The 26638-nt window shown below is 50.8% G+C and overlaps 1 protein-coding gene across 6 annotated transcripts in view; it reads left to right on the top strand.

Moving 5' to 3' along the window:
- Window positions 1–26638, top strand: part of OLFM2 (olfactomedin 2) — an 85313-nt gene extending 58675 nt beyond the window's left edge. For 2 of the 6 annotated variants that reach the window (XM_077976366.1, XM_015122787.3), the window contains exons 2-6: window positions 19665–19814; window positions 22525–22665; window positions 22898–23117; window positions 23466–23572; window positions 25498–26638. In XM_077976366.1, coding sequence (XP_077832492.1) covers window positions 19665–19814; window positions 22525–22665; window positions 22898–23117; window positions 23466–23572; window positions 25498–26175 — 1296 coding nt within the window. In that variant the 3' untranslated portion in view covers window positions 26176–26638. 6 annotated transcript variants of the gene reach the window in all.

The raw sequence follows: 26638 nt of genomic DNA, 5'->3' as shown, positions 1-26638 counted from the left end.
CCCAAAGTGTTGGGATTACAGGCATGAGCCACCGCACCCAGCTGTTCTTCTGTTTCTTTGCTTCTCTAATAAACTTGCTTTCACTTTAAATAAATAAAATGGATTACGTTTCCAACACATGCATTTTGTGGGGACACATTCAAACCATAACATTATGTTAAGCCATTCTGATATATTAACCACCACCTCATGACATCAGTACTATTCTTAGCTGTATATTCTAACTGGGGGAACGGAGGCACAGGATGGTTAAGTCACTAGCCCAAGGTCACACAGCAGACCTGAGGCTTGAGGTCTCCTAAGACCCTTAATGACCACGTCCTCCCACCTCCACTGGGGGAATTGAATGCCTTTGAGACTCATTTCTTTGAAACCCCTGGAATCTGTGTTGCAGGTGTAGCCAAGGGATAAAGGGTTTGGGCCCAGAGTGGACTTGCCACCCCCAGGGGCACACGGGGAACCTAGCAGGAAGGAGCCCTTGGAGGTGGGTTTTCAGGAGTCCCCGTAGCTGACTGTCTGTTATTAGGCAGGTTGATCGATATCCCCTCCTGGCTGTGCTGTCCAGCCTTTGAGGGCTCCCTCCAGCCACCACCTGGGGGCCTCACAGTAAACACCTCCATTTTGTACAGGGATGTCCCTGGCTATTGGTATGAAATGCCTCAGCCAGGCCGGGCGCGGTGGCTCAAGCCTGTAATCCCAGCACTTTGGGAGGCCGAGACGGGCGGATCACGAGGTCGGGAGATCGAGACCATCCTGGCTAACACGGTGAAACCCCGTCTCTACTAAAAACTACAAAAAACTAGCCGGGCGAGGTGGCGGGCGCCTATAGTCCCAGCTACTCGGGAGGCTGAGGCAGGAGAATGGCGTAAACCCGGGAGGCGGAGCTTGCAGTGAGCTGAGATCCGGCCACCGCACTCCAGCCTGGGTGACAGAGCCAGACTCCGTCTCAAAAAAAAAAAAAAAAAGAAATGCCTCAGCCAGCCATAGAAGATAAATGTCCCCCATGACGACCTTTTCCACGCGCTGACGGATTGATTTTAGAAATCCATCCCCGACCAAAGCGCCCGGTCCCAGCCCCTACCGCGGGCGCTGATGGCTGCAAATTTATATCCAGGCCAGAAATTGAATTCCTGTAAGTTGAAGGAACTATCTGAAAAGCTCACCCAGACTCATTTTTACGTCTGAAAAACTTCAGGCAAGAGATTAAATCGAGGCCAGTGTCTCCCAGCAGTAGGGACCTCAGTGGCGGGGAGATGACCTCGCTGAGGACAGTGTCTTTAGATTCTCTGCCTTCAGCTTGGCCTCCCGGGGCTCAGAAATAAAAAGCAGTGAGACCTGCAGGCCTGCGTGGCTAAAGGGATTCCCACTTCTGACCAGCTAATGTTAGAAAAGGGACATGCTCTGAGTACCCAAGCCAGGCTTTTGGTCCCTGTGGTAGCTATTGAGATATTGAGAGGGACAGGAAATAAAACTGCTAATTCGGGCCAGGTGCAGTGGCTCATACCTGTAATCCTAGCACCTTGGGGAGGCTGAGGTGGGAGGACTGCTTGAGTTTAGCAGTTCGAGACCAACATAGGCAACATGGCGATACCCTGTCTCTGTGGGAAAAACAAACAAACAACAACAACAACAAAAAACCAGATATGGTGGTGAGTGCCTGTGGTCCCAGCTACCCGGGAGGCTGAGGTGGGAGGATCACCTGAGCCAGGGAAGTCGAAACTGCAGTGAGTCGTGATCGTGCCACTGTCTCAAAAAAAAAAAAAGCTGCTAATTCATCTTCCTCCCTGGCCAGGCCCTTGCACCAGCTCCTAAGGCCACCTCAGTCCCTGCAAATTGGCGAGGTTCTAATTAAGCTTCCTAGGGCTGTGGCAGAGAGGACATCAGAATCTGTGGATCATTCCAGAACCCTCGCTCCTCCCTGCCCCCTGCCAGAGGCATGAAGGCTGGGGAAGGAGAAGCAGATAAATCAAGTGACAGCTCCGTGAAGGAAGAAACCCCATCTTGCTAGAAAGATCTCTCTCGCCTGCCTTGAAAAAATGAGACTGATGCAAATGCAGCTGCTTCTCTTTGGTACAAAAGCCCTTAAATATTAAAGAAATGAATCCTTGATGTCTACAAAGAAAGGATCAAAAACGAATCTTTCTGAAAGGAGAAAAGCTTTTATTTCACCGTGAACTCTTCTAGATCTAGCCTCTGGCTGGGATGCCTGCGGAACAGGGAGGACAGGAAGATAAAGCTCTCAGTGATGGCCATTCAATATTTGTTCATTTAGGAAGTGTCTGAAGCAGCTACTGCATTGGGTTACAGGCTGGGGATACGGCCAACAAAGTGAGGCCCTAGTTCCTGCCCTCAAGCCAGTAGGGGACGGGTGCAGTGGCTCATGCCTGTAATCCCTGTTCTTTGGGAGACTGAGGCAGGAGGATCACTTGAGCTCAGCAGTTCAAGACCAGTCTGGGCAACACAGCAAGACCCTGTCTCTAAAAAGTAAAATAAAAGGCTGTGTGCGGTGGCTCACGCCTGTAATCCCAGCACTTTGGGAGGCCAAGGTGGGTCATCACTTGAGGTCAGCAGTTCGAGACCAGCCCGGCCAACATGGTGAAACCCCGTCTCTACTAAAAATAGAAAAATTAGCCAGGCATGGCGGTGCACACCTGTAGTCCCAGCTACTTGGGAGGCTGAGGCAGGAGAATCGCTCGAACCCGGGAGGTAGAGGTTGCAGTGAGCTGAGATGGCGCCACTGCACCCCAGGGTGGGCGACAGAGCGAGACTCTGTCTCAAAAATAAATAAATAAATAAAAGCCAGTGGTGGCTGGGCATGATGGCTCATGGCTGTAATGCCACCACTTTGGGAGGCTTAGGTGGGAGGGTCACTTAAGGTCAGGAGTTTGAGTCCAGCCTGCGCAATATATGAGACCCCATCTCTCTTTTTTTTTTTTAAAAAAAAAAAAAGGCCAGTGGAGCATTCTCCAAAACTCCCTGGCCAGTAATCCTCAAAACTGTCAAGGTCAGAAAAAACAAGACAGAGAAACTCATAGACCAGAGGAGTCTAAGTACATGTGATGACTCAATGCAACGTGGGATCCTGCATTAGATTCTGGACCAGAAAAAGGACTCAAGTGGGAAAACTGGGGAATTTGAATAAAGTCTGGAGTTTAGTTAATAGTAATGAATGCACCGATGTTGATTTCTTAGTTGTGACAAGTGTACCCTGGTTATGTAAGATATGTAATAACAGGAAAGGCAGGATGAGGGGTAGACAGGAGCTCTCTGTATTATCTTTGTAACTTTCCTGTAAATCTAAAATAAATCCAAAAGTGAAAGTTGATTAGGCAGGCATGGTGACTCACACCTGTAATTTCAGCGATTTGAGAGACAGAGATTGGAGAATCGCTTGAGGCCAGGAGTTCGAGACTAGCTTGGGAAACATAGCGAGATCCTGTCTGTACAAAAAAAAAAAAAAATTAGCCAGGCACGATAGTGTACATCGGTAGTCCCAGCTACTTGGGAGCCTGAGGTGGGAGGATTGCTTGAGTCTGGAAGGTTGAGGCTGCAGTGAGCCACAATCACACCAATGTCAGGGGACAGAGTAAGACCCTGTCTCAAAACAAAAATAAAAATAAAAAAAAAAGTATCAGGGTGTGGTGGCACACACCTGTGGTCCCAGCTACTCAGGAGGCTGAAGCAAGAGAATTGCTCGAGCCTAGGAGGCTGAAGATGCAGTGAGCTATGATCATGCCTCTGCACTCCAGCTTGGGCAACTGCTTGAGACCCTGTCTCTTAAGAAACCAAAAATGTCAGCCAGGTGTGATGGCTCACGTCTGTAAACACAATACTCTGGGAGGCTGAGGCAGGTGGAGCCCTTGAACCCAGGAGTTCAAGACCAACCTGGGCAACATGGTGAAACCCTGTCTCTACAAAAAATACAAAAATTAGCCTGGCGTGGTGGTGTGCACCTGTAGTCCTAGCTACTCAGGGAGCTGAAATGAGAGGATGGCTTGAGTCTGGGAGGTGGAGGTTGCAGTGAACAGGGATCACACCGTGATTGCACCACTGCACTCCAGCCTGCACGACAGAGTGAGACCCTGAAGGAAATGACTCTTATCCTCCCAGCATAGTGGCTGAGAGTCTGATAGGCTGGCATCCAAATCCCAGCTCTGTGAGTTTGGACAACTTGACCTTTCTCTGTATCTCAGTTTTCCCATCTGTAGAATGGAGCTGGTGTTAGTACCTACCATGATATAGGGCTCTAAGGATTGAATGTTGGTAATATTTTGTAAAGCAACTTAGAAGAGTGAGCTCTATAAGTGTTAAGTAAAATATGAAATTCAGAATGGGAGTAGAGCTTGGGGATGGATGGACAGGTGAATGAATAGATGGATGGATGGATAAATGGATGGTTGGATGAATGAATATGAGTGAATGGATGGTTGGATGGATGAATGAATGAATGCTAAATAGATAAATGGATGAACAGAAGAATGAATGGATGGATAGATGGATAGATGGTTGGTTGTATGAATGAATGGATAGATGGATGAATGGGTGGAAAGGTGAACGGATGGATGGATGAATGAATGTGTGGACTCACAATCACTTTCTATCCTGACCCCTCCCCGAGCCACAAGGCTCTTCCAGGCAGAACCCCAGTTTCTCAGGCTGAGGGAGGCCCCTGGCAGTTCCCAAGCTTCCAGCATGGCATGGGCAAGCTGATATCTTTTTTTTTTTTTTTTTTTTGAGGCAGGGTCTCACTCTGTCACCCAGGTTGGAGTGCAGTGTCGTGATCTCGGCTCACTGCAACCTCTGCTTCCCAGGCTCAGGCGATCCTCCCACCTCAACCTTCCGAGTAGCTGGGACCACAGGCTTATGCTACCACGCCTGGCTAAATTATTTTGTATTTTTGGTAGAGATAGGGTCTCACCATGTTGCCCAGGCTGGTCTCAAACTCCTAAGCTCAAGCCATCCACCTGCCTTGGCCTCCCAAGGTGCTGGGAATGATGGCATGAGCCACAGTGCCTGGCTGCTATCTTCTTTAAGGACTGTCAAGCTTATCACTCAGGGGAGATTTGCCCAACACCTCAAGGTTTGACAAGAGCAGGCTGCTATTATCTCAAGCTTTCCAAAGGGACATGGCCCCCTGTCACAGCTCAGACGTAGCAGACAGGCGCATTCTCCATCATTCATCACGGTCCTCCTGCCATCCCCACAGTCAGAGAGAAGCCACAGCCTCTGCTTAGCCTACTGGGCACCTGTCTGCAGCCTAATCTCAGGTTATCCTTCCCCAGGATGAACAACAGAAGCCAGCTCCGTGGCAGAAGGGAGAAATTGACGGTAGACCTGTGAAAGTGTTTGCTCTCTGTCCCACTGGTCCATCAGCATCCTCATTCAACAAACATACCTCGTGCCAGGTTCTGAGGATCACGGATGAATTGTTTGCAAAGCAAACAAAACTCCCCACCTCCCTGTCATTTCCTGTCCCAGGGTAGAGGCAGGCCTGGAGCCAGCGTTCCCAGCAGTGAGGCCCTCCTAATGGCAACTGTGATCAGGGCTTTGAGGAGAAGGACAGGAGAGGTGCCACTAGCCCATGTAGACTGTGGAACCAGATGGCCTGTGTTCGAATTTCAGCTACACCACTTACAGGCAGTGATACTTTGGCAAAGAGCCTTTTTTTTTTTTTGAGATGGACTCTTGCTCTGTCGCCCAGGCTGGAGTGCAGTGGCAGGATCTTGGCTCACTGCAACCTCCGCCTCCAGGGTTCAAGTGATCCTCCTGCCTTAGCCTCCTGAGTAGCTGGGATTATAGTACAGCGCCACCACACCTGGCTAATTTTTTTGTATTTTTAGTAGAGACAGAGTTTCACCATGTTGGTCAGGCTGGACTCGAACTCCTGACTTTGTGATCCACCTGCCTTGGCCTCCCGAAGTGCTGGAGTTACAGGCGTGAGCCAGAGCATGCGGCTTTTTTTTTTTTTTAAGACAGGATCTCGCTCTGTTGCCCAGGCTGGAGTGCAGTGGCACCATCTCAGCTCACTGCAACCTCTGCCTCCCAGATTGGAGTGATTCTCTTGCCTTAGCCTCCCAAGTGGCGGGGATCACAGGCGCTCTCCACCATGCCCAGCTAATTTTTTGTATTTTTAGTAGAGATGAGGTTTCACCATGTTGGCCAGGCTGAACTCCTGACCTAGAGTGATCTGCCTGACATGGCTTCCCAAAGTGCTGGGATTACAGGCATGAGCCTCTGCACCTGGCAAAGAGCCCTGACCGCTCTTCCCTAGTTTCTCCACCTGTTAAAAGGAGATAATGACAGTACCTTCCTCCTAGCCTTGCTCTATGAGGAGTAAGGACGCAGTGGCTCACACCTGTAATCCCAGCACTTTGGGAGGCCAAGGCAGGTGGATCACCTGAGGTCGGGAGTTCAGGACCAGCCTGACCAACATGGAGAAACCTCGTCTCTACTAAAATACAAAGTTAGCTGGGTGTGATGGTGCATGCCTGTAATCCCAGCTACTCGGGAGGCTGAGGCAGGAGAATCACTTGAACCTGGGAGGCAGAGGTTGCAGTGAGCTGAGATTGTACCATTGCACTCCAGCCTGGGCAACAAGAGCAAAACTTTGTCTCAAAAATAAATAAATAAATAAATAAATAGCCGGGTGTGGGGATGCATGTCTGTGGTTCCAGATACTCAGGAGGCTGAGGCGGGAGGACAACTTAAGCCCAGGAGGTTAAGGCTGCAGTGAGCCGAGATTGCGCCACTGCACTCTAGCCTGGGTGACAGAGTTGAGACCTTGTCTCTGAAAGAAAGAAAAGAAAAGAAAGAAACAGAAGCGTTAGGGAAAATGCAGAGGATGACTTGAGAGGAGGGTAACGTGTGGCAGGGACAGCCAAGACTGCTTTTGGAAGAGACCTAGATGCTTGAACCCCGGGCATGGGGAAGAGTTAGCCTGGCCCTGAGAAGGGGAGAGTGCGGGGATTGGCAGAGGGCCTGGCCCGTGCAAAGGCCTGGAGATGAGAATAAGCATCTTGTTACCTGGGAACGGAAAGACAGTTAGAGAGGATGGGCCAGAGAGAACACGGCAGTGTGCACCTACATCCTGGTTCATTGCCTGTAAGAATGCAGGACCGTGGCTCCCCTGCTGCCAGGTTATAGCAAGGAGATGTTCTGGAACAGGAAGCCAGCTGGGCAGCGTGGGGACTAGGATGGAGCAAGTGTCCCCTCTCATCCCTCACTCTCCTCTCTCCCTTGTTGGACTTTCTTTTTTTTTTTTTTTTTTTTGAGACGGAGTCTCGCTCTGTCGCCCAGGCTGAAGTGCAGTGGCGCGATCTCGGCTCACTGCAAGCTCCGCCTCCCGGGTTTATGCCATTCTCCTGCCTCAGCCTCCCGAGTAGCTGGGACCACAGGCGCCCGCCACCACGCCTGGCTAGTTTTTTGTGTTTTTTAGTAGGGACGGGGTTTCACCATGTTAGCCAGGATGGTCTCGATCTCCTGACCTCGTGATCCGCCCGCCTCGGCCTCCCAAAGTGCTGGGATTACAGGCTTGAGCCACCGCGCCCGGCCTGGACTTTCTTTACCTCATGATCCCACAGCCTCAACCCCAACTCCATGAGACTTTTGCCAGATCCTTTTTATTGTGTCAAGACTCACACCGTTTGACCTCAGGAAGTTACCAAATTGGCCTTTTGAGTGTTATGAAGATAATAACAATAGCAGGGCCGGGTGTGATGACTCAGGCCAGTAATCCCAGTACTTTGGGAGGCTGAGATGGGAAGATCTCTTGAGGCCAGGAATCCAAGGCTGCAGTGAGCCATGATCATGCTGCTGCACCAGCCTGGGCAACATAGTGAGACCCCACCTATACAAAAAAATTTTTTTTAATTAACCAGGTGCAGTGATACACGCCTGTAATCCTAGCACTTTGGGAGGCTGAGGCTGGAGGATTGCTTGAGGCCAGGAGTTCAAGAGCAGTCTGGGCAACACAGTAAGATCCTGTCTCTACAAAAATATTTTTAAAAATTAACCAGGTACAGTGGTACATGTCTGTAATCCCAGCATTTTGGAAAGCTGAGGCTGGAGGAACTGTCTGAGGCCACGAGTTCAAAACCAGCTTGGGCAATATAGCAAGACTCCCATCTCTACAAAAAATAAAAAATTAGCTGGGCATAGTGGCACATGCCTGTAGTCCCAGCTGCTCAGGAAGCTGATGGCCAGAGAATCGCTTGAGATCAGGAGTTCAAGGCTGAAGTGAGCCATGATTGTGCCACTGCACTCCAGCATGGACGATAGAGTGACACCCTATCTCTTGAAAAATAAAAATAACAGTATTGGCAGACACTTGTGTAGCTCTTACTACATGCTGATGACTGTTCGAATTGTTCTTATATATATTATGAACTCATTTGATCCTCCTAGCAACCCTGAGAAGTAGGTAGTCATCATGTCCATTGTACGAATGAAAAAACTAAGAAAGACACAGAGAGGTTAAGCCACTCGCTGAGGTCACACAGCAAGCGAATGGCGAAGCCAGAACTTTTTTTTTTTTTTTTTTTTTTTTGAGACGGAGTCTCGCTCTGTCACCCAGGCTGGAGTGCAGTGGCCGGATCTCAGCTCACTGCAAGCTCCGCCTCCCGGGTTCACGCCATTCTCCTGCCTCAGCCTCCCGAGTAGCTGGGACTACAGGCGCCCGCCACCTCGCCCGGCTAGTTTTTTGTATTTTTTAGTAGAGACGGGGTTTCACCATGTTAACCAGGATGGTCTCGATCTCCCGACCTCGTGATCCGCCCGTCTCGGCCTCCCAAAGTGCTGGGATTACAGGCTTGAGCCACCGCGCCCGGCTGCGAAGCCAGAACTTAAACCCAGACATCCTGACTCCAGGACCCTGCTCTTACCAGTTGGCCCTACTCTACCATCCCAGGAGGAATAAGAAACATCTAGAGGAAGCTAGTCACTTCTATCGTAAGGATATTGCCCGGAGAGATGCTGGTGACATCACGTGGAATCCTTTTTGGGAGGACTGTGGGAGAAATCCCTGCCAAAAATAATTGAGCTTTCTCCTGAGCATCTGGTGTACTTTTGTTTCAGGACACTGAGAACCGCATAAATGACCAGCTTTCCCTTTTTGAGTTGGCTGCTAAGGAGCTTGGAGCCAAACTTATGGCCCGGCCATATGCTGATTGTTCAGGTTTTTAAGGGATGAGTTTTTCTTAGCCTCGTTTCTGGCTCTGTCTTATGTCCCTGCTTTTGTTTTTCTTCTTTTTCTCCCTTGCCAAAAAAAAAAAAATTTTTAAGGGACTTTTTAGAATTTTTTTTTTTTTTTTTCTTTTGAGACAGGGTCTTACTTTGTCACTCAGGCTGGAATGTAGTGGCGCCTTCATAGCTCACTGCAGCCTTGAACTCCCAGACTCAAGTGATCCTCCTACTTCAGCTTCCCGAGTAGCTGGGACTGGAGGCCATGTGCCACCATGCTCAGCTAATTTTTAAATTTTTTGTAGAGATGGGGTTTTACTATGTTGCCCAGGCTGGTCTCAAACTCCTGGGGTCAAGTGATTCTCCTGCCTTGGCTTCCCAAAGTGTTGGGATTACAGGCATGAGCCACTGCACCCGGCCTAAAAATCTTTATAAGAATGATATAGGCCGGGCGCGGTGGCTCAAGCCTGTAATCCCAGCACTTTAGGAGGCCGAGACGGGTGGATCACGAGGTCAGGAGATCGAGACCATCCTGGCTAACACGGTGAAACCCCGTCTCTACTAAAAAATATAAAAACCTAGGCCGGGCGCAGTGGCTCACACCTGTAATCCCAGCACTTTGGGAGGCCGAGGCGGGCGGATCACAAGGTCAGGAGATCGAGACCACGGTGAAACCCCGTCTCTACTAAAAATACAAAAAATTAGCCAGGCGCGGTTGTGGGCGCCTGTAGTCCCAGCTACTCGGGAGGCTGAGGCAGGAGAATGGCGTGAACCCGGGAGGCGGAGCTTGCAGTGAGCCGAGATCGCGCCACTGCACTCCAGCCTGGGCGACAGAGCGAGACTCCGTCTCAAAAAATATATATATATATATATAAAAACCTAGCCAGGTGAGGTGGCGGGCGCCTGTAGTCCCAGCTACTTGGGAGGCTGAGGCAGGAGAATGGCATAAACCCGGGAGGCAGAGCTTGCAGTGAGCTGAGATCCAGCCACTGCACTCCAGCCTGGGCGACAGAGCGAGACTCTGTTTCAAAAAAAAAAAGAATGATATATGTTCACTGTAGAAAATTTGGAAAATAAGATAAATTTAAAGATGGTGATTAAAATCTCCATTAATCCGGCCGGGCGCGGTGGCTCAAGCCTGTAATCCCAGCACTTTGGGAGGCCGAGACGGGCGGATCACGAGGTCAGGGGATTGAGACCATCCTGGCGAACACCGTGAAACCCCGTCTCTACTAAAAAATACAAAAAACTAGCCGAGCGAGGTGGCGGGCGCCTGTAGTCCCAGCTACTCGGGAGGCTGAGGCAGGAGAATGGCATGAACCCAGGAGGCGGAGCTTGCAGTGAGCTGAGATCCGGCCACTGCACTCCAGCCCGGGCTACAGAGCGAGACTCCGTCTCAAAAAAAAAAAAAAAAAATCTCCATTAATCCCTAATTTTTAATGACTGCATAGTATCTCATTCTGTAGATGCATCTTAAATTTGTAAATTGGTTGGATACAGTGCCTCACGCATGTAATCCCAATACTTTGGGAGGCTGAGGCGGGAGAATTGCTTGAGCCCAGGAATTTGAGACCAGGCTGGGCAACATAGCTAGACCCTGTCTCTACAAAAAAATTTTAAAAAATTAACCTGGGCCAGGCGTGGTGGCTCACACCTGTAATCCCAACACTTTGGGAGGGCAAGGCGGGCAGATCACCTGAGGTCAGGAGTTCAAGACCAGCCTGGCCAACATGGTGAAACCCCATCTCTACAAAAATACAAAAAGTAGCTGGGCATAGTAGCAGATGCCTGTAATCCCAGCTACTCCAGAGACTGAAGCAGGAGAATCACCTGAACCCTGGAGGCGGAGGTTGCAGTGAGCCAAGATCATGCCATTGCACTCCAGCCTGGGCAACAGAGCAAGACTCCATCTCAAAAAAAAAAAAAAAAACTAGCCTGTAGTGGCTCACACCTGTAGTCCCAGCTACTCAGGAGACAGAGGTGGGAAGATCGCTTGAGCCGTGGGACATTGAGGCCATGGTGAGCTATGATCACACTGCTGTACTCCAGCCTGGGTGACAGAGAAAGACCCTGTCTCCAAAAAAAAATTTTTTTCTAGCATGTGTAATAGCTTTTGATCAAAATAATTTCTAGTTGTCCAATTTTAAACAATGCTTAATGAACCTCCCTTATAGCAATCAGATGCTTGTCCACAAAGTTTCCATGGGCTGAATTCTTAGCTTTGGATTGGCCGAATAAAATGCAAATTGCAGAAACCTTAATGGCTTGGCTGCGGACTGGCAGTCTGTCCTCCAAAAATATCTAATCCCCGCTCTCATATTTAATTGGCGCTATCTTACGGTATTTTACATATCCTTGTAAACCACTTAGAGTCCTCTCTGGAACAAGGCAGGGCACAAATAAATATGTAAGCCCCAAGCTGCCTTGGCTTCCTGATTAAATTATCCAGCCTCAAACACAATAATAGCCTCATTTTATTAAGAGGTAGGCGCTTGCTGTCTTCTCGTTGGCTACTTCCTGATAGCCAATACTCCTCCTGTCCCCAGGACCCTGTAGCAATGCCTCCGTCCCCAGGGAAGCACCAGGAATTGTTTTTTTTTGTTGTTGCTGTTGTTGCTTTTTGAGACGGAGTCTCACTCTGTTGCCCAGACTGGATTGCAGTGGCACGATCTTGGCTCACTGCAACCTCCGCCTCCTGGGTTCAAGCGATTCTCCTGCCTCAGCCTCCTGAGTAGCTGGGATTACAGGCGCCCACCACCATGCCTGGCTAATTTTTTGTATTTTTAGTAGAGATGGGGTTTCACCATGTTGGCCAGATTGGTCTCGAACTCCTGACCTCAGGTGATCCGCCCACCTTCGCCTCCCAAAGTATTGGGATTACAGGCATAAGCCACCGCGTCCGGCCACCAGGAAATTTTTTTTTCTTTTTATTCTTTTTTTTTTTTTTGAGATGGAGTCTCACTCTGTTGCCCAGGCTGGAGTGCAGTGGAGCAATCTCAGCTCACTGCAAGCTCCACCTCCCGGGTTCACACCATTCTCCTGCCTCAGTCTCCTGAGTAGCTGGGACTACAGGCGCCCACCACCACGCCCAGCTAATTTTTTTTGTATTTTTCAGTAGAGACTGGGTTTCACCGTGTTAGCCAGGATGGTCTCGATCTCCTGACCTTGTGATCCGCCAGCCTCAACCTCCAAAAGTGCTGGGATTACAGGCGTGAGCCACTGCGCCTGGCCACCAGGAATTGTTTTTGAACCAAGATATAAGTGGTAGAATAGTAAGAGACGATGATCCCTGGCCCGACAGCAAGAAAAACTTTTCCTACCTGTGTCCTACTCAGTTAATCCTGGACCTGTTTTAGAGGCTGATGTTTAATTGGGGCAGCCTCAGCAACAGTGTTTGAAAGATTTCGGCCAGAAAAGACATTTGAGGAACAGCTACTTGAGTGCATAGCTTCACTGTCTTAAAGCCCATTAACAAGAATATTAAACCCTGAACCAACGGCTCAGCAAAGAGAGAGTGGTTGGCAGGGCTGTCGCGGTAGCTCATGCCTATAATCCCAGCACTTTGGGAGGCCAAGGTGGGTGGATCGCTTTAGCCCAGGAGTTCAAGATCAGCCCTAGGAAACGTAGTGAGATCCGCATCTGTACCAAAAAAAAATAGCCAGTCCTGGTGGTGCACGCCTGTAGTCCCAGCTGCTGGGGAGGCTGAGGCAAGAGGATTGCTTGAGTCAGGGAAGTTGAGGCTGCAGTAAGCCTAGATCATGCCACTGCACTCCAGCCTGGGCAACAGAGCAAGACCCTGTCTCAAAAAAAGAAAAAAAAAAAGTGCATTGGCTTCTTTAGTACATCTGCCACATCCAAGGTGAGACAGGCTGCTAGACCACAGATTTCTATGCTGGAGAACGCCTGTGTTCTTGCACCTGCTGTTATAAGCATTTCCCCTAGAGTAGGACACTCTCTGTTCCTCCCTAGTGTTCTGACTGCCAAGAGCTCTTGACTTTGTTTCCAAGCTAGACCCAGTATGGGAGAGCTAGCACATGGAACCTTCCAGAACATTCCAGTGGTTCCTAGGGACATGCATTGACTGCATATCTGAACTTAAACCCAATGGGCAAAACAGAGGACCTCTGCGTGCTGAGAACTGGCAGCCAAAACCCAGGCATTTAATTACACTGCTGCAGAGAACACTCCGGTGAGATGCGTCCAACGCAGACAATTATTTTAGGAAAACCATGGAGGCCTTCTCTCTGCACCACTTAAATCTTGCTTCTCTTTTACAATTCAATATTTCCTCTGTCGAGAGAAAATGGCTTGTTTGCTTCAAAGGACACACTAGGAAATGTAGGAAGATGTTAATTACGTTGAACCGGCGGCTTTGTCTCTGCACAAAAGATATTCCTTGGGGGTTCTATCCAAATTGCTTGGGGACCAGAGCCAGGGGAGGAGGGGCAGGGATGCTTGGGCTCCTGTTTGATGTTTTTCTTTGTTTTTTTGTTTGTTTTTTTGTTTTAAAGAATTAGACTGGATTTATCAAGAAGGGAGGGCCGGAGGAGGTGGCTCATGCCTGTAATCCCAGCACTTTGGGAGGCTGAGGCAGGTGGATCATTTGAGGTCAGGAGTTCGAGACCAGCCTGGCCAACATGGTGAAACCCTGTTTCTACTAAAAATACAAAAATTAGCCAGGTTTGGTGGCGCATGCCTGTAATCCCAGCTACTTGGGAGGCTGAGGCAGGAGAATTGCTTGAACCTGGGAGGTGGAGGCTGCAGTGAGCCGAGATCCCACCATTGTACTCCAGCCTGGGTGACAGAGCGAGACTCCCTCTCAAAATAAAACAAAAAAGCAAAAATAACCAGAGAGGGAACAGTGGCTCATGCCTTGTAATCCCAGTGCTTTGGGAGGCTGAGGCAGGAGGATCGCTTGAGCCCAGGAGTTTGAGACCATACTGGACAATATAGCAAGACTCTCATCTCTACAAAAAAAGTTAAAAAGTAGTAGGTGTGATGGTGAGACTAAAGGCCTTTAGTCTCGGCTACTCGGGAGGCTGAAGAGGGAGGAATCACTTAAGCCCAGGAGGGTGAGGCTGCCGTAAGCCATGATAGTGCCACTGCACACCAGCCTGGGTGACCAAGTGAGACTCCATCTCCAAAAAAAAAAAAAAAAAAGAGAAGAAGAAGAAGGGAGGTGGGGGAGAGTAGTTCTGGATCCTCCCAGAACCAAAGGCACAAGCTTTCATGGGGTATTCCTCTTGTACTGGGCCATCCTTGCTGTCTTAGGTCAGGCTTCTTCAGGGAGGATGTAAGTGCAAATATCCACCTAAGAGACGCCAGGAAGAACCAGTAGGGGAGCAGTGAAGTGAGAGAGGAAGTGAATGAAACCCATGCAGGGAGAGTTAATGAGTACCCCAGGCGCATCAGCTCACACCTGTAATCCCAGCACTTTGGGAGGCCGAGGCAGATGGATCGCTTGAGCCCAGGAGTTCAAGACCAGCCTGGGCAGCAAAGTGGGACTCTGTCTCTACAAAAGGAAAAAAAAAAAAAGAAAATGCTGGGTGTGTTGGTACCTGCCTGTAGGCCCAGCTACTCAGGAGGCAGAGGTGGGAGGGGATGGCTTAAACCCAGGAGTTTGAGGCTGCAGTAAGTTAGGATTGCACCATTGCATTCCAGTGGTGGGTGACAGCAAGACCCAGTGCTGGGCGACAGCAAGACTCAGTCCTGGGTCTTATTTTTTTATCTTAAAAAAATAAATAAATGTGCCAGGCGCAATGGCTCTCGCCTGCAATCCCAGCACTTTGGGAGACCAAGGTGGGCAGATAGCTTGAGGCTAGGAGTTCGAGACCAGCCTGGCCAACATGGTGAAACCCTATCTCTACTAAAAATACAAAACTTAGCCAAGCATGGAGGCAGGTACCTGTAATCCCAGCTACTCGGGAGGCTGAGGCATGAAAATCGCTTGAACCCAGGAGGTGGAGGTTGCAGTGAGCCAAGATCGCACCACTGCCCTCCAGCCTGGGCAACACAGCGAGAGTCTGTCTCAAAAATAAAAAATAATAAAATAAGTGAATAAATAAAAGAGAAGTAAGAAGCAGGTTGCTGCTGTGGACAACTGAGGTGCAAATTTAATGGGTTCCTCTGGGAGATTTCATGGAACATACACCTTCGAGTTCTTTCCCACTGGAGAGGCAAGAGGAGTGGTATTAATCACTAATGCCTCTGGGTCATCTTTGAGGATTGCTGGGTGTATTTTCTGCTGGCCCCATGCAAGGGCAGGGTGGAGTCTGACCACCAGAGAAAGCTCTTGGCTGTGGCCAATCCTGGGCACACTTGCAGTGAATGTTAGCTCCACCCAGCTCCTACCTGAATACAAGGAAGGCGGAGAAAGTGAGTTACTGTGCTTCTCTGCAGGGGCTGAGGATGTGCAACTTACAAAGGGGTTATCCCCATTTAGGAAGGGTGTACAAAGGCTCAAAGAATGACTAAAATAGTTTCAGCTGGCATTTATGAATGGTTTGTTTTCCTTATAGATTAGTGGGGGAGTCAAGCTCATCTGTACAATTTGTACAATTATATCATTTGCTCATATTCCAATAAGGCTTAAAAAAAAAGACTTGATTGAGTGGGAGAGAAAAAGGTGGGCTAATAGTTGGAGTCCCTGGGATTGCTCATAATTCACAGCTTGGTTTTTCTGTGCTGCAGCTCACGGCACCGATTCTGCTGGGAGATCTAGTAATGGCTGTGCAAACGATCAATGATTGTGGTGCTTTGTTTCTCTGTAAAACACTGGGGGTTTTTTTAATCAGAATTTCTTCCATGCCTGTCAGAATGCATCCTGGAATAGGACCAGAAGCTTCCATTTACCGCCTCTATGGCCACCACCCATCATCGCCTGCCTGGATCCGTGCAGTCACCCCTGCCCTGGCCTCCCTCCCTCATCCTCTAGAGCAGGCAGAGGTCGCTGTGAACACGAGTAAGGTCACGTCCCGCCTCTGCACAGAGCCCTCCATGGCTCCCACCTTCCTCAGAGCAGAACCCGAAGCCGTCACTGCTTCCCACAAGGCCTTGCCCCATCACCTCCCTTCCCTCATCTGCCTCCACTTACCCCTTACTCAATCTGCTCCAGCCACGTGGGCCTCCTCCTTGTTTCACAAACACACCAGGCGTGGTCCTGCCTCAGAGCCTTTCCACTTGCTGTTCTCTCTGCCTGGAACCCCTTCCCCAGACATCCAGATGGCTCCTCCCTCACTTCCTTCAGGTCTGAAGCAAAGACTTCAGGTTTTGAACATGTGCAAGCCCAAGCCAGTTACCCCACAACCCTCACGTTCCCCCACATCCTTTTTTTTTTTTTTTTTTTTTTTTTTTTGCGATAGAGTTTTGCTCTTTTGCCCAGGCTGGAGTAAAGTGGTGTGATCTCGGCTCATTGGAACCTCGGCTTGCCGTCCCCACCCCCCCGGGTTCAAGCGATTCTCCTGCCTCAGCCTCCCAAGTAGCTGGGATTATAGGCGCCCACCACCATGCCTGGCTAATTTTTGTATTTTTAGTAGAGACAGGGTTTTACCAGGTTGGCTAAGCTGGTCTTGAACTCCTGACCTCAGGTGATCCACCTACCTCAGCTTTCCAAAGTGCTAGGATTACAGGTGTGAGCCACTGCGCCCGGCCTCTTTATTTTTTTTAAGAGATGGGGTCTCATTCTGTCACCGAGGCTGGAGTGCAGTGGCACAGCCATAGCTCATTGCAGCCTCGACTTCCTGCACCCAAGCGATCCTCCCGCCTCAGCCATGTGAGTAGCTGGGACCACAGGTGTGTGCCATCATGCCTGGTTAATTTTTGTATTTTTTGTAGAAACAGGGTTTTGCCATGTTGCCTAGGCTGAAGTGCAGTGGCACAACCATAGCTCACTGCAGCCTCGATCTCCTGGGCTCAAGCAGTCCTTCTGCTTCAGCCTTCTGAGTAGCTGGGACCACAGGTGCATGCCACTACATCCAGCTAGTTGTTTTTTTTTTTTTTTTAATTTTTAGTATAGATGAGGTCTTGTTATATTGCTCAGGGTGGTCTTAAACTTCTGGCCTTCAGTGATCCGCCCACTTCAGCCTCCCGAAATTCTGGGATTACAGGCGTGAGCCAACATTCCCGGGCCCCTCCAGATATTGATCAGGATTTGTAATGACAGAAATGCCCCCTGCTTTCTCCTTTTCCTCTGTCTCACTCGTCCCTCAAGTTCATCTCAAGAGCCCATTCTCTTGGACACCTCCTCAGAGACCCTCAGCCTGAGGGAAGACCCCCTGTTACTCCCTGCACTATCTCTTCAAAGCACTCACTGCAGCATGTGGTTCCAGAAGCATCAATGGCATTAAGTGATAGATGTCCGTCTCTCCTAGTAGCTCCATGGACAACCATCAGATGTTTTCTTCATTCCTTCTCTTCCTTGATCCTATCCCAGACCCTATGCCTGGGACAGAAGAGACTCTCATGGATATCTTCTTTTTTTTTTTTGAGATGGAGTCTTGCTCTGTCGCCTAGGCTGGAGTGCAGTGGTCTATCTCGGCTCACTGCAACCTCCACCTCCCAAGTTCAAGTGATTCTCCTGCCTCAGCCTCCCATGTAGCTGGGATTACAGGCGCCTGCCACCACGCCTGGCTAATTTTTGTATTTTTAGTAGAGACAGGGTTTCACCATGTTGGCCAGGCTGGTCTCGAACTCCTGACCTCAGGTGATCCACCTGCCTCATGGGTATCTTCTAGTCAGTTTGGAAGTTTATGACTGTCTTGTGCCTAGAGTTCCCTGGTACTTATTAGCATTTCTAAGGCTCTGATAAGTCCCACAGTAACAAAACTTGTTTCTCCCAGTAAGAAACACATTTATTTGACCACAGAGCATCCTTTTCCCAGCACACCTGGTAAGATTACCAGTGTTGCAAGGAGCATGGCTTGGGAAACAAAGCCATAATTGATCGCTGGATTATCTGAGCATTTTGTCTGCCATTACCTTGCCTGAGCGGCTCCAGGTAGGGTGGGGCACAGCAGGGTTGCACTTAACATTTAGTGGCCCTGATGGCTGGGCACAGTGGCTCACGCCTGTAATGGCAGCACTGAGGCGGGCGGATCACCTGAGGTCAGATCCTTTTTTTTTTTTCCTTTTGAGACAGGATCTCACTCTGTTACCCAGGCTGGAGTGGAGGCCAGGTGTTGGAGATAAGCCTGGCCAACATGATGAAACCCCATCTCTGCTAAAAATACAAAAATTAGCCGAGCATGGAGGCGTGCACCTGTAATCCCAGCTACTCAGGAGGCTGAGGCAGGAGAATCCCTTGAACCCGGGAGGCAGAGGTTGCAGTGAGCCCAGACTGCGCCACTGCACTCCAGCCTGGGCGACAGGGCAAGACTGTGTCTCAAAAACAAACAACAGGCCGGGCGCGGTGGCTCAAGCCTGTAATCCCAGCACTTTGGGAGGCCGAGACGGGCGGATCATGAGGTCAGGAGATTGACACCATCCTGGCTAACATGGTGAAACCCCATCTCCACTAAAAAATACAAAAAAACCTACCCCGTCTCCACTAAAAAATACAAAAAAAACTAGCCGGGCGAGGTGGCAGGCGCCTGTAGTCCCAGCTACTGGGGAGGCTGAGGCAGGAGAATGGCGTAAACCCGGGAGGCGGAGCTTGCAGTGAGCTGAGATCCGGCCACTGCACTCCAGCCTGGGCGACAGAGCGAGACTCCATCTCAAACAACAACAACAACAAGAAAAAAACACCAAAAACCGAAAAACAAACAAAAAACAAACCATGAAGTGGTCCTGAGATAGCTCCAGAGCCGATATGTCACTGTGGCCTGGGGAAGCAGAGAGGAGGCCCAGGTTTGGGGGTTGAGTGGGTCTTTTTTTTTTTTTTTTTTTTTTGAGATGGAGTCTCTCTCTGTCGCCCAGGCTGGAGTGCAGTGGCGCGATCTCAGCTCACTGAAAGCTCTGCCTCCCGGGTTCACGCCATTCTCCTGCGTCAGCCTCCTGAGTAGCTGGGCCTATAGGTGCCGACCACCACGCCCAGCTAATTTTTTTGTATTTTTTAGTAGAGACGGGGTTTCACTGTGTTAGCCAGGATGGTCTCGATCTCCTGACATCGTGATCCGCCCGCCTCGGCCTCCCAAAGTACTGGGATTACAGGCATGAGCCACTGCGCCCGGCAGATCTCTGTTCTAATGGCAGTTACGGAGACAGTGTTGTGTGTGTGCATGAATCTGTGTGAGAGAATGAATTCTGGTCTTGGAGAACAGTTGAGTCCTCCAATTCCTTGCCGTGTTCCTCAACCCCTCCGCACCTCAGTCTTGCCATCTGTGAAATGAGGCTCCTTAAGGAGGGCCTGAGATCACACACAACAGGCACTGGCATATACCTGGAACCCAGCAAAGGGCATCTGTGGTTTCCTCGGGCCCCCTTCCTGTCCCAGCGAGGGCGAGGCGAGACCCTCACTGGGATCCCAGTCTCTGACGCCCATCTCTTTGCAGACTCTCTTCCAGAGCCCAGAAGAGGGCTGGCAGCTGTACACCTCAGCCCAGGCCCCTGACGGGAAATGCATCTGCACGGCTGTGATCCCAGCGCAGAGTACCTGCTCTCGAGATGGCAGGAGTCGGGAGCTGCGGCAACTGATGGAGAAGGTGAGAACCTTCCAGGTGCCCTGGGGGCGGCTGGGAAAATCTCCCAGTTCTCACCCCGCCCTCCAGCCCCATCCAGGTCAGCCAGTGGCCATATCCAGCTATGCAAATTATTCAGAGCTGGCTGATAATCCAGCTCCTCTCCAGGCAGGTCCTTTTTTTTTTTTTCCCCTTTTGACACAGGGTCTCACTCTGTTACCCAGGCTGGAATGCAGGGACATGATCAGCTCACTGCGGCCTCAAACTCCTGGGTTCAAGCAATCCCCACGCCTCAGCCTCCGAGTAGCTGGGATTACAGGCATGCACCACCATGCCCTGCTAATTTTTATATTTTTTGTAGAGATGGGGTCTCCCTCTGTTGCACAGGCTGGTCTCAATCTCCTGGGCTCAAGTGATCCTCCTGCCTCGACCTCCCAAAGTGTTTGGATTACAGGGGTGAGCCATCATGCCCAGATGGCTACTTTATCCACTATCTGTTCAATGCTTTTTTTTTTCTTTTCTTTTTTTTTTTTTGAGACAGAGTTCTGTGCCCATTGGGGAGGGTCTCACCCTCCACCCCAAGAGGCTCCTATAAAAGTTTCCTTCTATCTCTGATCATGGTCAATAGAAAATAGTCCCCTGGGCCAGGCATGGTAGCTCACACCTGTAATCGCAGCACTTTGGGAGGCCGAGGCACGTGGACCACTTGAGGTCAGGGGTTTGAGATCAGCCTCTACTAAAAATACAAAAATTAGCTGGGCGTGGTGGCGTGTGCCTGTAGTCCCAGCTACTTGGGAGGCTGAGGCAGGAGAATTGCTTGAACCTGGGAGATGGAGGTTGCAGTGAGCTGAGATGGCGCCACTGCACTCCAGCCTGGGCAACAGAGCGAGTCTCCATCTCAAATAAATAAATATAAATAAATAAATAAATAAAACTTATAAATTGCTGATGTCTGGAATTTCCCACTTAATATTTTCGGACTGCGGTTGGCCTCAGGCAGCTGAAATGTGAAAATGTGGAGAAGGGAAGAGTGCTGTAAAAATGTTTTGTGGGCCGGGCGAGGTGGCTCAAGCCTGTAATCCCAGCACTTTGGGAGGCCGAGACGGGCGGATCACGAGGTCAGGAGATCGAGACCATCCTGGCTAACACAGTGAAACCCCATCTCTACTAAAAATACAAAAACTTAGCCGGGCGCGGTGGCAGGCGCCTGTAGTCCCAGCTACTCGGGAGGCTGAGGCAGGAGAATGGCATGAACCCGGGAGGCGGAGCTTGCAGTGAGCTGAGATCCGGCCACTGCACTCCAGCCTGGGTGACAGAGCGAGACTCCGTCTCAAAAAAAAAAAAAAAAAAAAAGTTTTGTGGCGTTCAGGGTGGGTATTAGGCTGCTGGGTTTCTGAGAATTTCCAAGTGTCATGTGAATAATTGTACAGGAAAGTCTGTATTTCAACAAGCATCCAGTGGTGACTCTGAGTTTACCTTAGCCAGGAGGAGTCCACTTTAGTCAGGTGAAGCTGGTAGGAATCTACCTTAGCCAGGTGAGGGTCTACCTTAGCCAGGTGAGGGTCTGCCTTAGCCAGGTGAGGGTCTGCCTTAGCCAGGTGAGGGTCTACCTTAGCCAGGTGAGGGTCTGCCTTAGACAGGTGAGGGTCTACCTCAGCCAAGTGTTCATCTTAGCCAAGTGAGAGTCTACCTTAATACGGTGGGAGTCTACCTTAACCAGGTGTTCACCTTAGCCAGGTGGAGTCTACCTTAGCCAGGTGAGAGTCTACTTAAGCCAGAGATGGAGTTCACCTTAACAAGGTGGCTACCTTAGCCAGATGTTCACCTTAGTCAGGTGGGAGTCTACCTTAGCCAGGGGGAGTTCAACTTACCCAGGTGGAGTTCACCGTAGCCAGGTGGAGGTGGGAGCTGGGGGCTCTCAGGTTGGGTCAGGAGAGGCCAGGGCAAGGGAAGTTTATTTAACTCATTCAGCCAAAAAGTACTTACTGAGCCTCTACTCCAGGCCAGTGCTGGGCACGGGAGGTTAAGCTGTGGACAAGCTAGACGCAGCCTCTGTCTCTGAGGGTCCCACCTGAAGGAGGCAGATGGATAAGAATGTTCTACATAGTCACAGCTGGGAAAGAAATGACCAGGCAAGAGGAGAGTGAGTGAGCGGCTACCTGGGACAGAGTGGTCAGGGAAGGATGCTTTGAGTGGGGGATGCTGGAGCTGAACCCTGAAGGATGAGAAGGAGCCAGCCATGGGAATGTTGGGGGAACAGCACTCCAGGTAGAGAGACCAGCAAGTGCAAAGACCCTGCGGAGGGAAGGAGCTTAGAGTCTGTGAGAACAAAGAGAGAGGAAGTGGGTGGGGTGGGGGGCGGGGCAGGACCAGCCAGCGCAGGATCTGTGGAGGAGGAAGGTGATTTAATCTCTGTTTTGAAAGTTCCTTCTGTCTGCTGTGTAGCGAATTGACTACAGGGGATGAAGGTGGAACTGGGAGACTAGGGAGGAGGTGAGAGGTGGTGGTGGGTGGACCAGATGGGAGCCAGTGGGTAGGAGGGAGAGAGGGATGGATGGATGGATTGGGCACACGACTGGGAGGCTGCTGGTAAGCTCAGGGGAGGAGAAGGTGGCTTTGTCGATCTGGTGTTTGCGCAGCCTCTGGCCCTGCCAGCTCTTGTCTGTGGCATCTCTGGGTTGGGATTTGGGGAAGGAGGTCTGGTCCCTTCAGTTGTCCCCATTCCTAGGTCCAGAATGTCTCCCAGTCCATGGAGGTCCTTGAGCTGCGGACGTATCGCGACCTCCAGTATGTACGCGGCATGGAGACCCTCATGCGGAGCCTGGATGCACGGCTCCGGGCGGCTGATGGGTCCCTCTCGGCCAAGAGCTTCCAGGTGGGTCCTCCTGGGTCCAGACCAGAGGTCAAACGAATGATTGGGATTTGGTATCCATTAGTTCCTACAGTGGAGTCATGTCTGGGAAGAATCTAGGGTCCAGTCTGAGCCAAATGCCAAGGGCCAGGTGTGCATCAAAGACAAAGAGTGAAGTTATGAGTCAGAGGTTGAGGTCATGTCTGGGTCAAAGGCCAGAGGTCAGGCTTGGCCATGGTTCCATCTTGATGCACAGGAGCTGAAGGACAGGATGACAGAACTGTTGCCCCTGAGCTCGGTCCTGGAGCAGTACAAGGCAGACACACGGACCATTGTACGCCTGCGGGAGGATGTGAGGAATCTCTCCGGCAGTCTGGCGACCATCCAGGAGGAGATGGGTGCCTACGGGTACGAGGATCTGCAGCAGCGGGTGATGGCCCTGGAGGCCCGGCTCCACGCCTGCGCCCAGAAACTGGGTATGCCTTGGCCCTTGACCCTGACCCCTGATCTCTGACTGCCACACCCAACTCCAATATCACCTGTTTGTGCCTAGAAGCTGGGCACAGTTTTGACCTCTAACTTCTAAACCTCAACCCTTGACCTTCCTACCTAAGGCTACACCTGAGTCTAGAAGCTGGAAATGGCCCTGATCCTTGGCTTCTAACCCCTCACTCACAACTGAACAACATATTGGGACCAGATTTTTGAGTCTTCCCTCATCCCTGGTCCCAACTTTCCCAACTTGATCATAGCACTTCATCTTTGCCCTGCCTCTCTTGGGCTGTTCCCTTCCCCATCCTTATTCCCCCTTTCCTGCCTCCCAGGCTGTGGGAAGCTGACCGGGGTCAGTAACCCCATCACCGTTCGGGCCATGGGGTCCCGCTTCGGCTCCTGGATGACTGACACGATGGCCCCCAGTGCGGATAGCCGGGTGAGTGACTGCGCCCACCCCTGGGGTCAGGGCCTGGGAGGGACAGAGCCTCTGACTGCCCATACGTGCCCCGGGAGTTCACACTGGTGACTGTCTTGTAGCCCAAAGTGTCCTGGATCCCCCAGGGTCATTGGACCTCCCTGTCCAGTAACCCCCAAGTGACCAAGGGCTTTGCAGCCCTGTGAATCCCAGTCTGTTGACCTCCAGTGTCTGTATAGTGGCTAGTGGTTACTGAGTTCTACCGACCAGTTCTCAGGGACTACTGACGTCCAAGTAACTATCCAATGACCAATGCCTTCCCAAGGACAAGAGACCTCCTCCACCAAGCACTGCTCAGTGACCTTTGGACTTCTAGTAGCTTCCATGGTCATGACTGCCTATCACTTAGACACACAAGAACCATCCATGAGGCCAGGCATGGTGGCTCACGCCTGTAATCCCAGCACTTTGGGAGGCCGAGGTGGGTGGATCACCTGAGGCTGGGAGTTCGAGACCAGCCTGACCAACATGGAGAAACCCCGTCTCTACTAGAAATACAAAATTAGCCGCGCATGGTGGTACATGCCTATAATCCCAGCTACTCAGGAGGCTGAGGAAGAGAATCGCTTGAACCCGGGAGGTGGAGGTTGCAGTGAGCCAAGATTGCATCATTGCACTCCAGCCTGGGCAACAAGAATGAAACTCTGTCTCAAAAACAAAACAAAACAAAAACAACAAATGCTAGTTAACATGATGACAGCGATAATGTCAATGACACAACTAGTCACCTCGTGGTGACAGGGGTTAGTTAACCGTGGCAATGAATTCAGGTGATGTCTTATCATTCAGTAGCTGTCCAGTGACCACTAACCACCCAGTATCCAATGACCAGGGAATTCTTGGACCCAGTGAGTCCCCAGGGGCTGCAGTTCCCCGGGTCCTTTGGGATGAAGCATTGTCCACTTCAGGTCTGTTTTAAGATCAATAGCAGCTGGGTGCGGTGGCTCACGCCTGTAATCCCAGCACTTTAGGAGGCCAAGGCAGGCAGATCACTTGAGTTCAGCAGTTTGAGACTAGCCTGGGCAACATTGTGAGACCTTGTCTCTACTAAAGATACAATAAATTAGCCGGGCATGGTGACTTGTGCTTGTAGTCCCAGCTATCCGGGGGGCTGAGGTGGGAGGATCGCTTGAACCTGGGAGGTCAAGGCTGCAGTGAGCTGTGATTGTGCCACTGCACTCCAGCCTGGGAAGAATGGTGAGACTTTGTTTCAAAAGGAAAAAAAAAAGGCCAGGCATGGTGGCTCATGCCTGTAATCCCAGCACTTTGGGAGGCCGAGACAGTGGATCACAAGGACGGGAGTTTGAGACCAGCCTGACCAACATTGCGAAACCCCATCTCTACTAAAAATGCAAAAATTAGCCGGGCATGGTGATACGCACCTGTAATCCCAGCTACTCGGGAGGCTGAGGCAGGAGAATCGCTTGAACCCGGGAGGTTGCAGTGAGCTGAGATCACGCCACTGCACTCCAGCCTGGGCGACAGAGCGAGACTCCATCTCAAAAAAAAAAAAAAAAAAAAAAAGACCAATAGCACTCACTGGGATCGTGGTCCCACTGGGGCCATGCAGTTCCCCAAGAAACTGCAGCCCCTGGGGACTCACTGGGCCCAGGAATTCCCTGATCATTGGATATTGGGTGGTTAGTGGTCACTGGACAGCCACTGAGTGATAAGACATCACTTGAATTCACTGCCCATGGTTAATGCTGTCACCACGAGACGATCATGGTCACACTAGGGCCATAATTGGTAATGAACGGTCAACAGAATTCCCATGACTAATGACTACTTAGTGACCGTTGATCTCTAATGGCTGTAACTGGTGCTGGGACCCTTGGGTCATTGGTGGTGGTCCCCCACCCAGTGACCAGCGGCTGTTCCCGTAGGTCTGGTACATGGATGGCTATTACAAGGGCCGCCGGGTCCTGGAGTTCCGTACCCTGGGAGACTTCATCAAAGGCCAGAACTTTATCCAGCACCTGCTACCCCAGCCGTGGGCGGGCACGGGCCACGTGGTGTACAACGGCTCCCTGTTCTATAACAAGTACCAGAGCAACGTGGTGGTCAAATACCACTTCCGCTCACGCTCCGTGCTGGTGCAGAGGAGCCTCCCGGGCGCCGGTTACAACAACACCTTCCCCTACTCCTGGGGCGGTTTCTCCGACATGGACTTCATGGTGGACGAGAGCGGGCTCTGGGCTGTGTACACCACCAACCAGAACGCGGGCAACATCGTGGTCAGCCGGCTGGACCCGCACACCCTCGAGGTCATGCGGTCCTGGGATACCGGCTACCCCAAGCGCAGCGCCGGCGAGGCCTTCATGATCTGCGGTGTGCTCTACGTGACCAACTCCCACCTGGCTGGGGCCAAGGTCTACTTTGCCTATTTCACCAACACGTCCAGTTACGAGTACACGGACGTGCCCTTCCACAACCAGTATTCCCACATCTCGATGCTGGATTACAACCCCCGGGAGCGCGCCCTCTATACCTGGAACAACGGTCACCAGGTGCTCTACAATGTCACCCTGTTTCACGTCATCAGCACCTCTGGGGACCCCTGAGCCAATGCTGTGGCTCAGGCTGCTGCCTGGGGGGCCTCCGGGGGCTGGGGGCCCTTTTCATTCTGCCTGTGTCCCTCAAGGGTGATCTCTCTGTCTCTGTCATGCCCTTTCTCCCCGCCTTTTTGCTGGGCTTTTGTTCTCTGCCTGTGTATTTCTGTCTATTTTCTCAATTTCCCCTCTTCTCCTTTATTGATCCCTGCTTTTAATACACTTCTTTCTTTCTGCCTTTTTATGGATGTCTTTTTCTTTTTATGGCTCTGGTTCTCCAGTTCTTTCCCTGTCTCTGCCTCTCTCTGTCTCTCTCACTCTCTCTGTCCTTCCACCCCTCCCTCCTTGCTTCCCACCCATTCCTCATCCCTCACTTCCACCCCCACCCCCAGGAGTTGAGTGCATGGATCTGTTTCTTTTTTTATTTACACTTTTTCTTTCCGGTTTGCCGGAATAAACGGGACCTTTGACATTT

The sequence above is a fragment of the Macaca mulatta genome, chromosome 19 (genome assembly GCF_049350105.2).
Source record: "Macaca mulatta isolate MMU2019108-1 chromosome 19, T2T-MMU8v2.0, whole genome shotgun sequence".
Classification (NCBI taxonomy): Eukaryota; Metazoa; Chordata; class Mammalia; order Primates; family Cercopithecidae; genus Macaca; species Macaca mulatta.
This window is presented reverse-complemented; position numbering and strand designations above follow the sequence as displayed.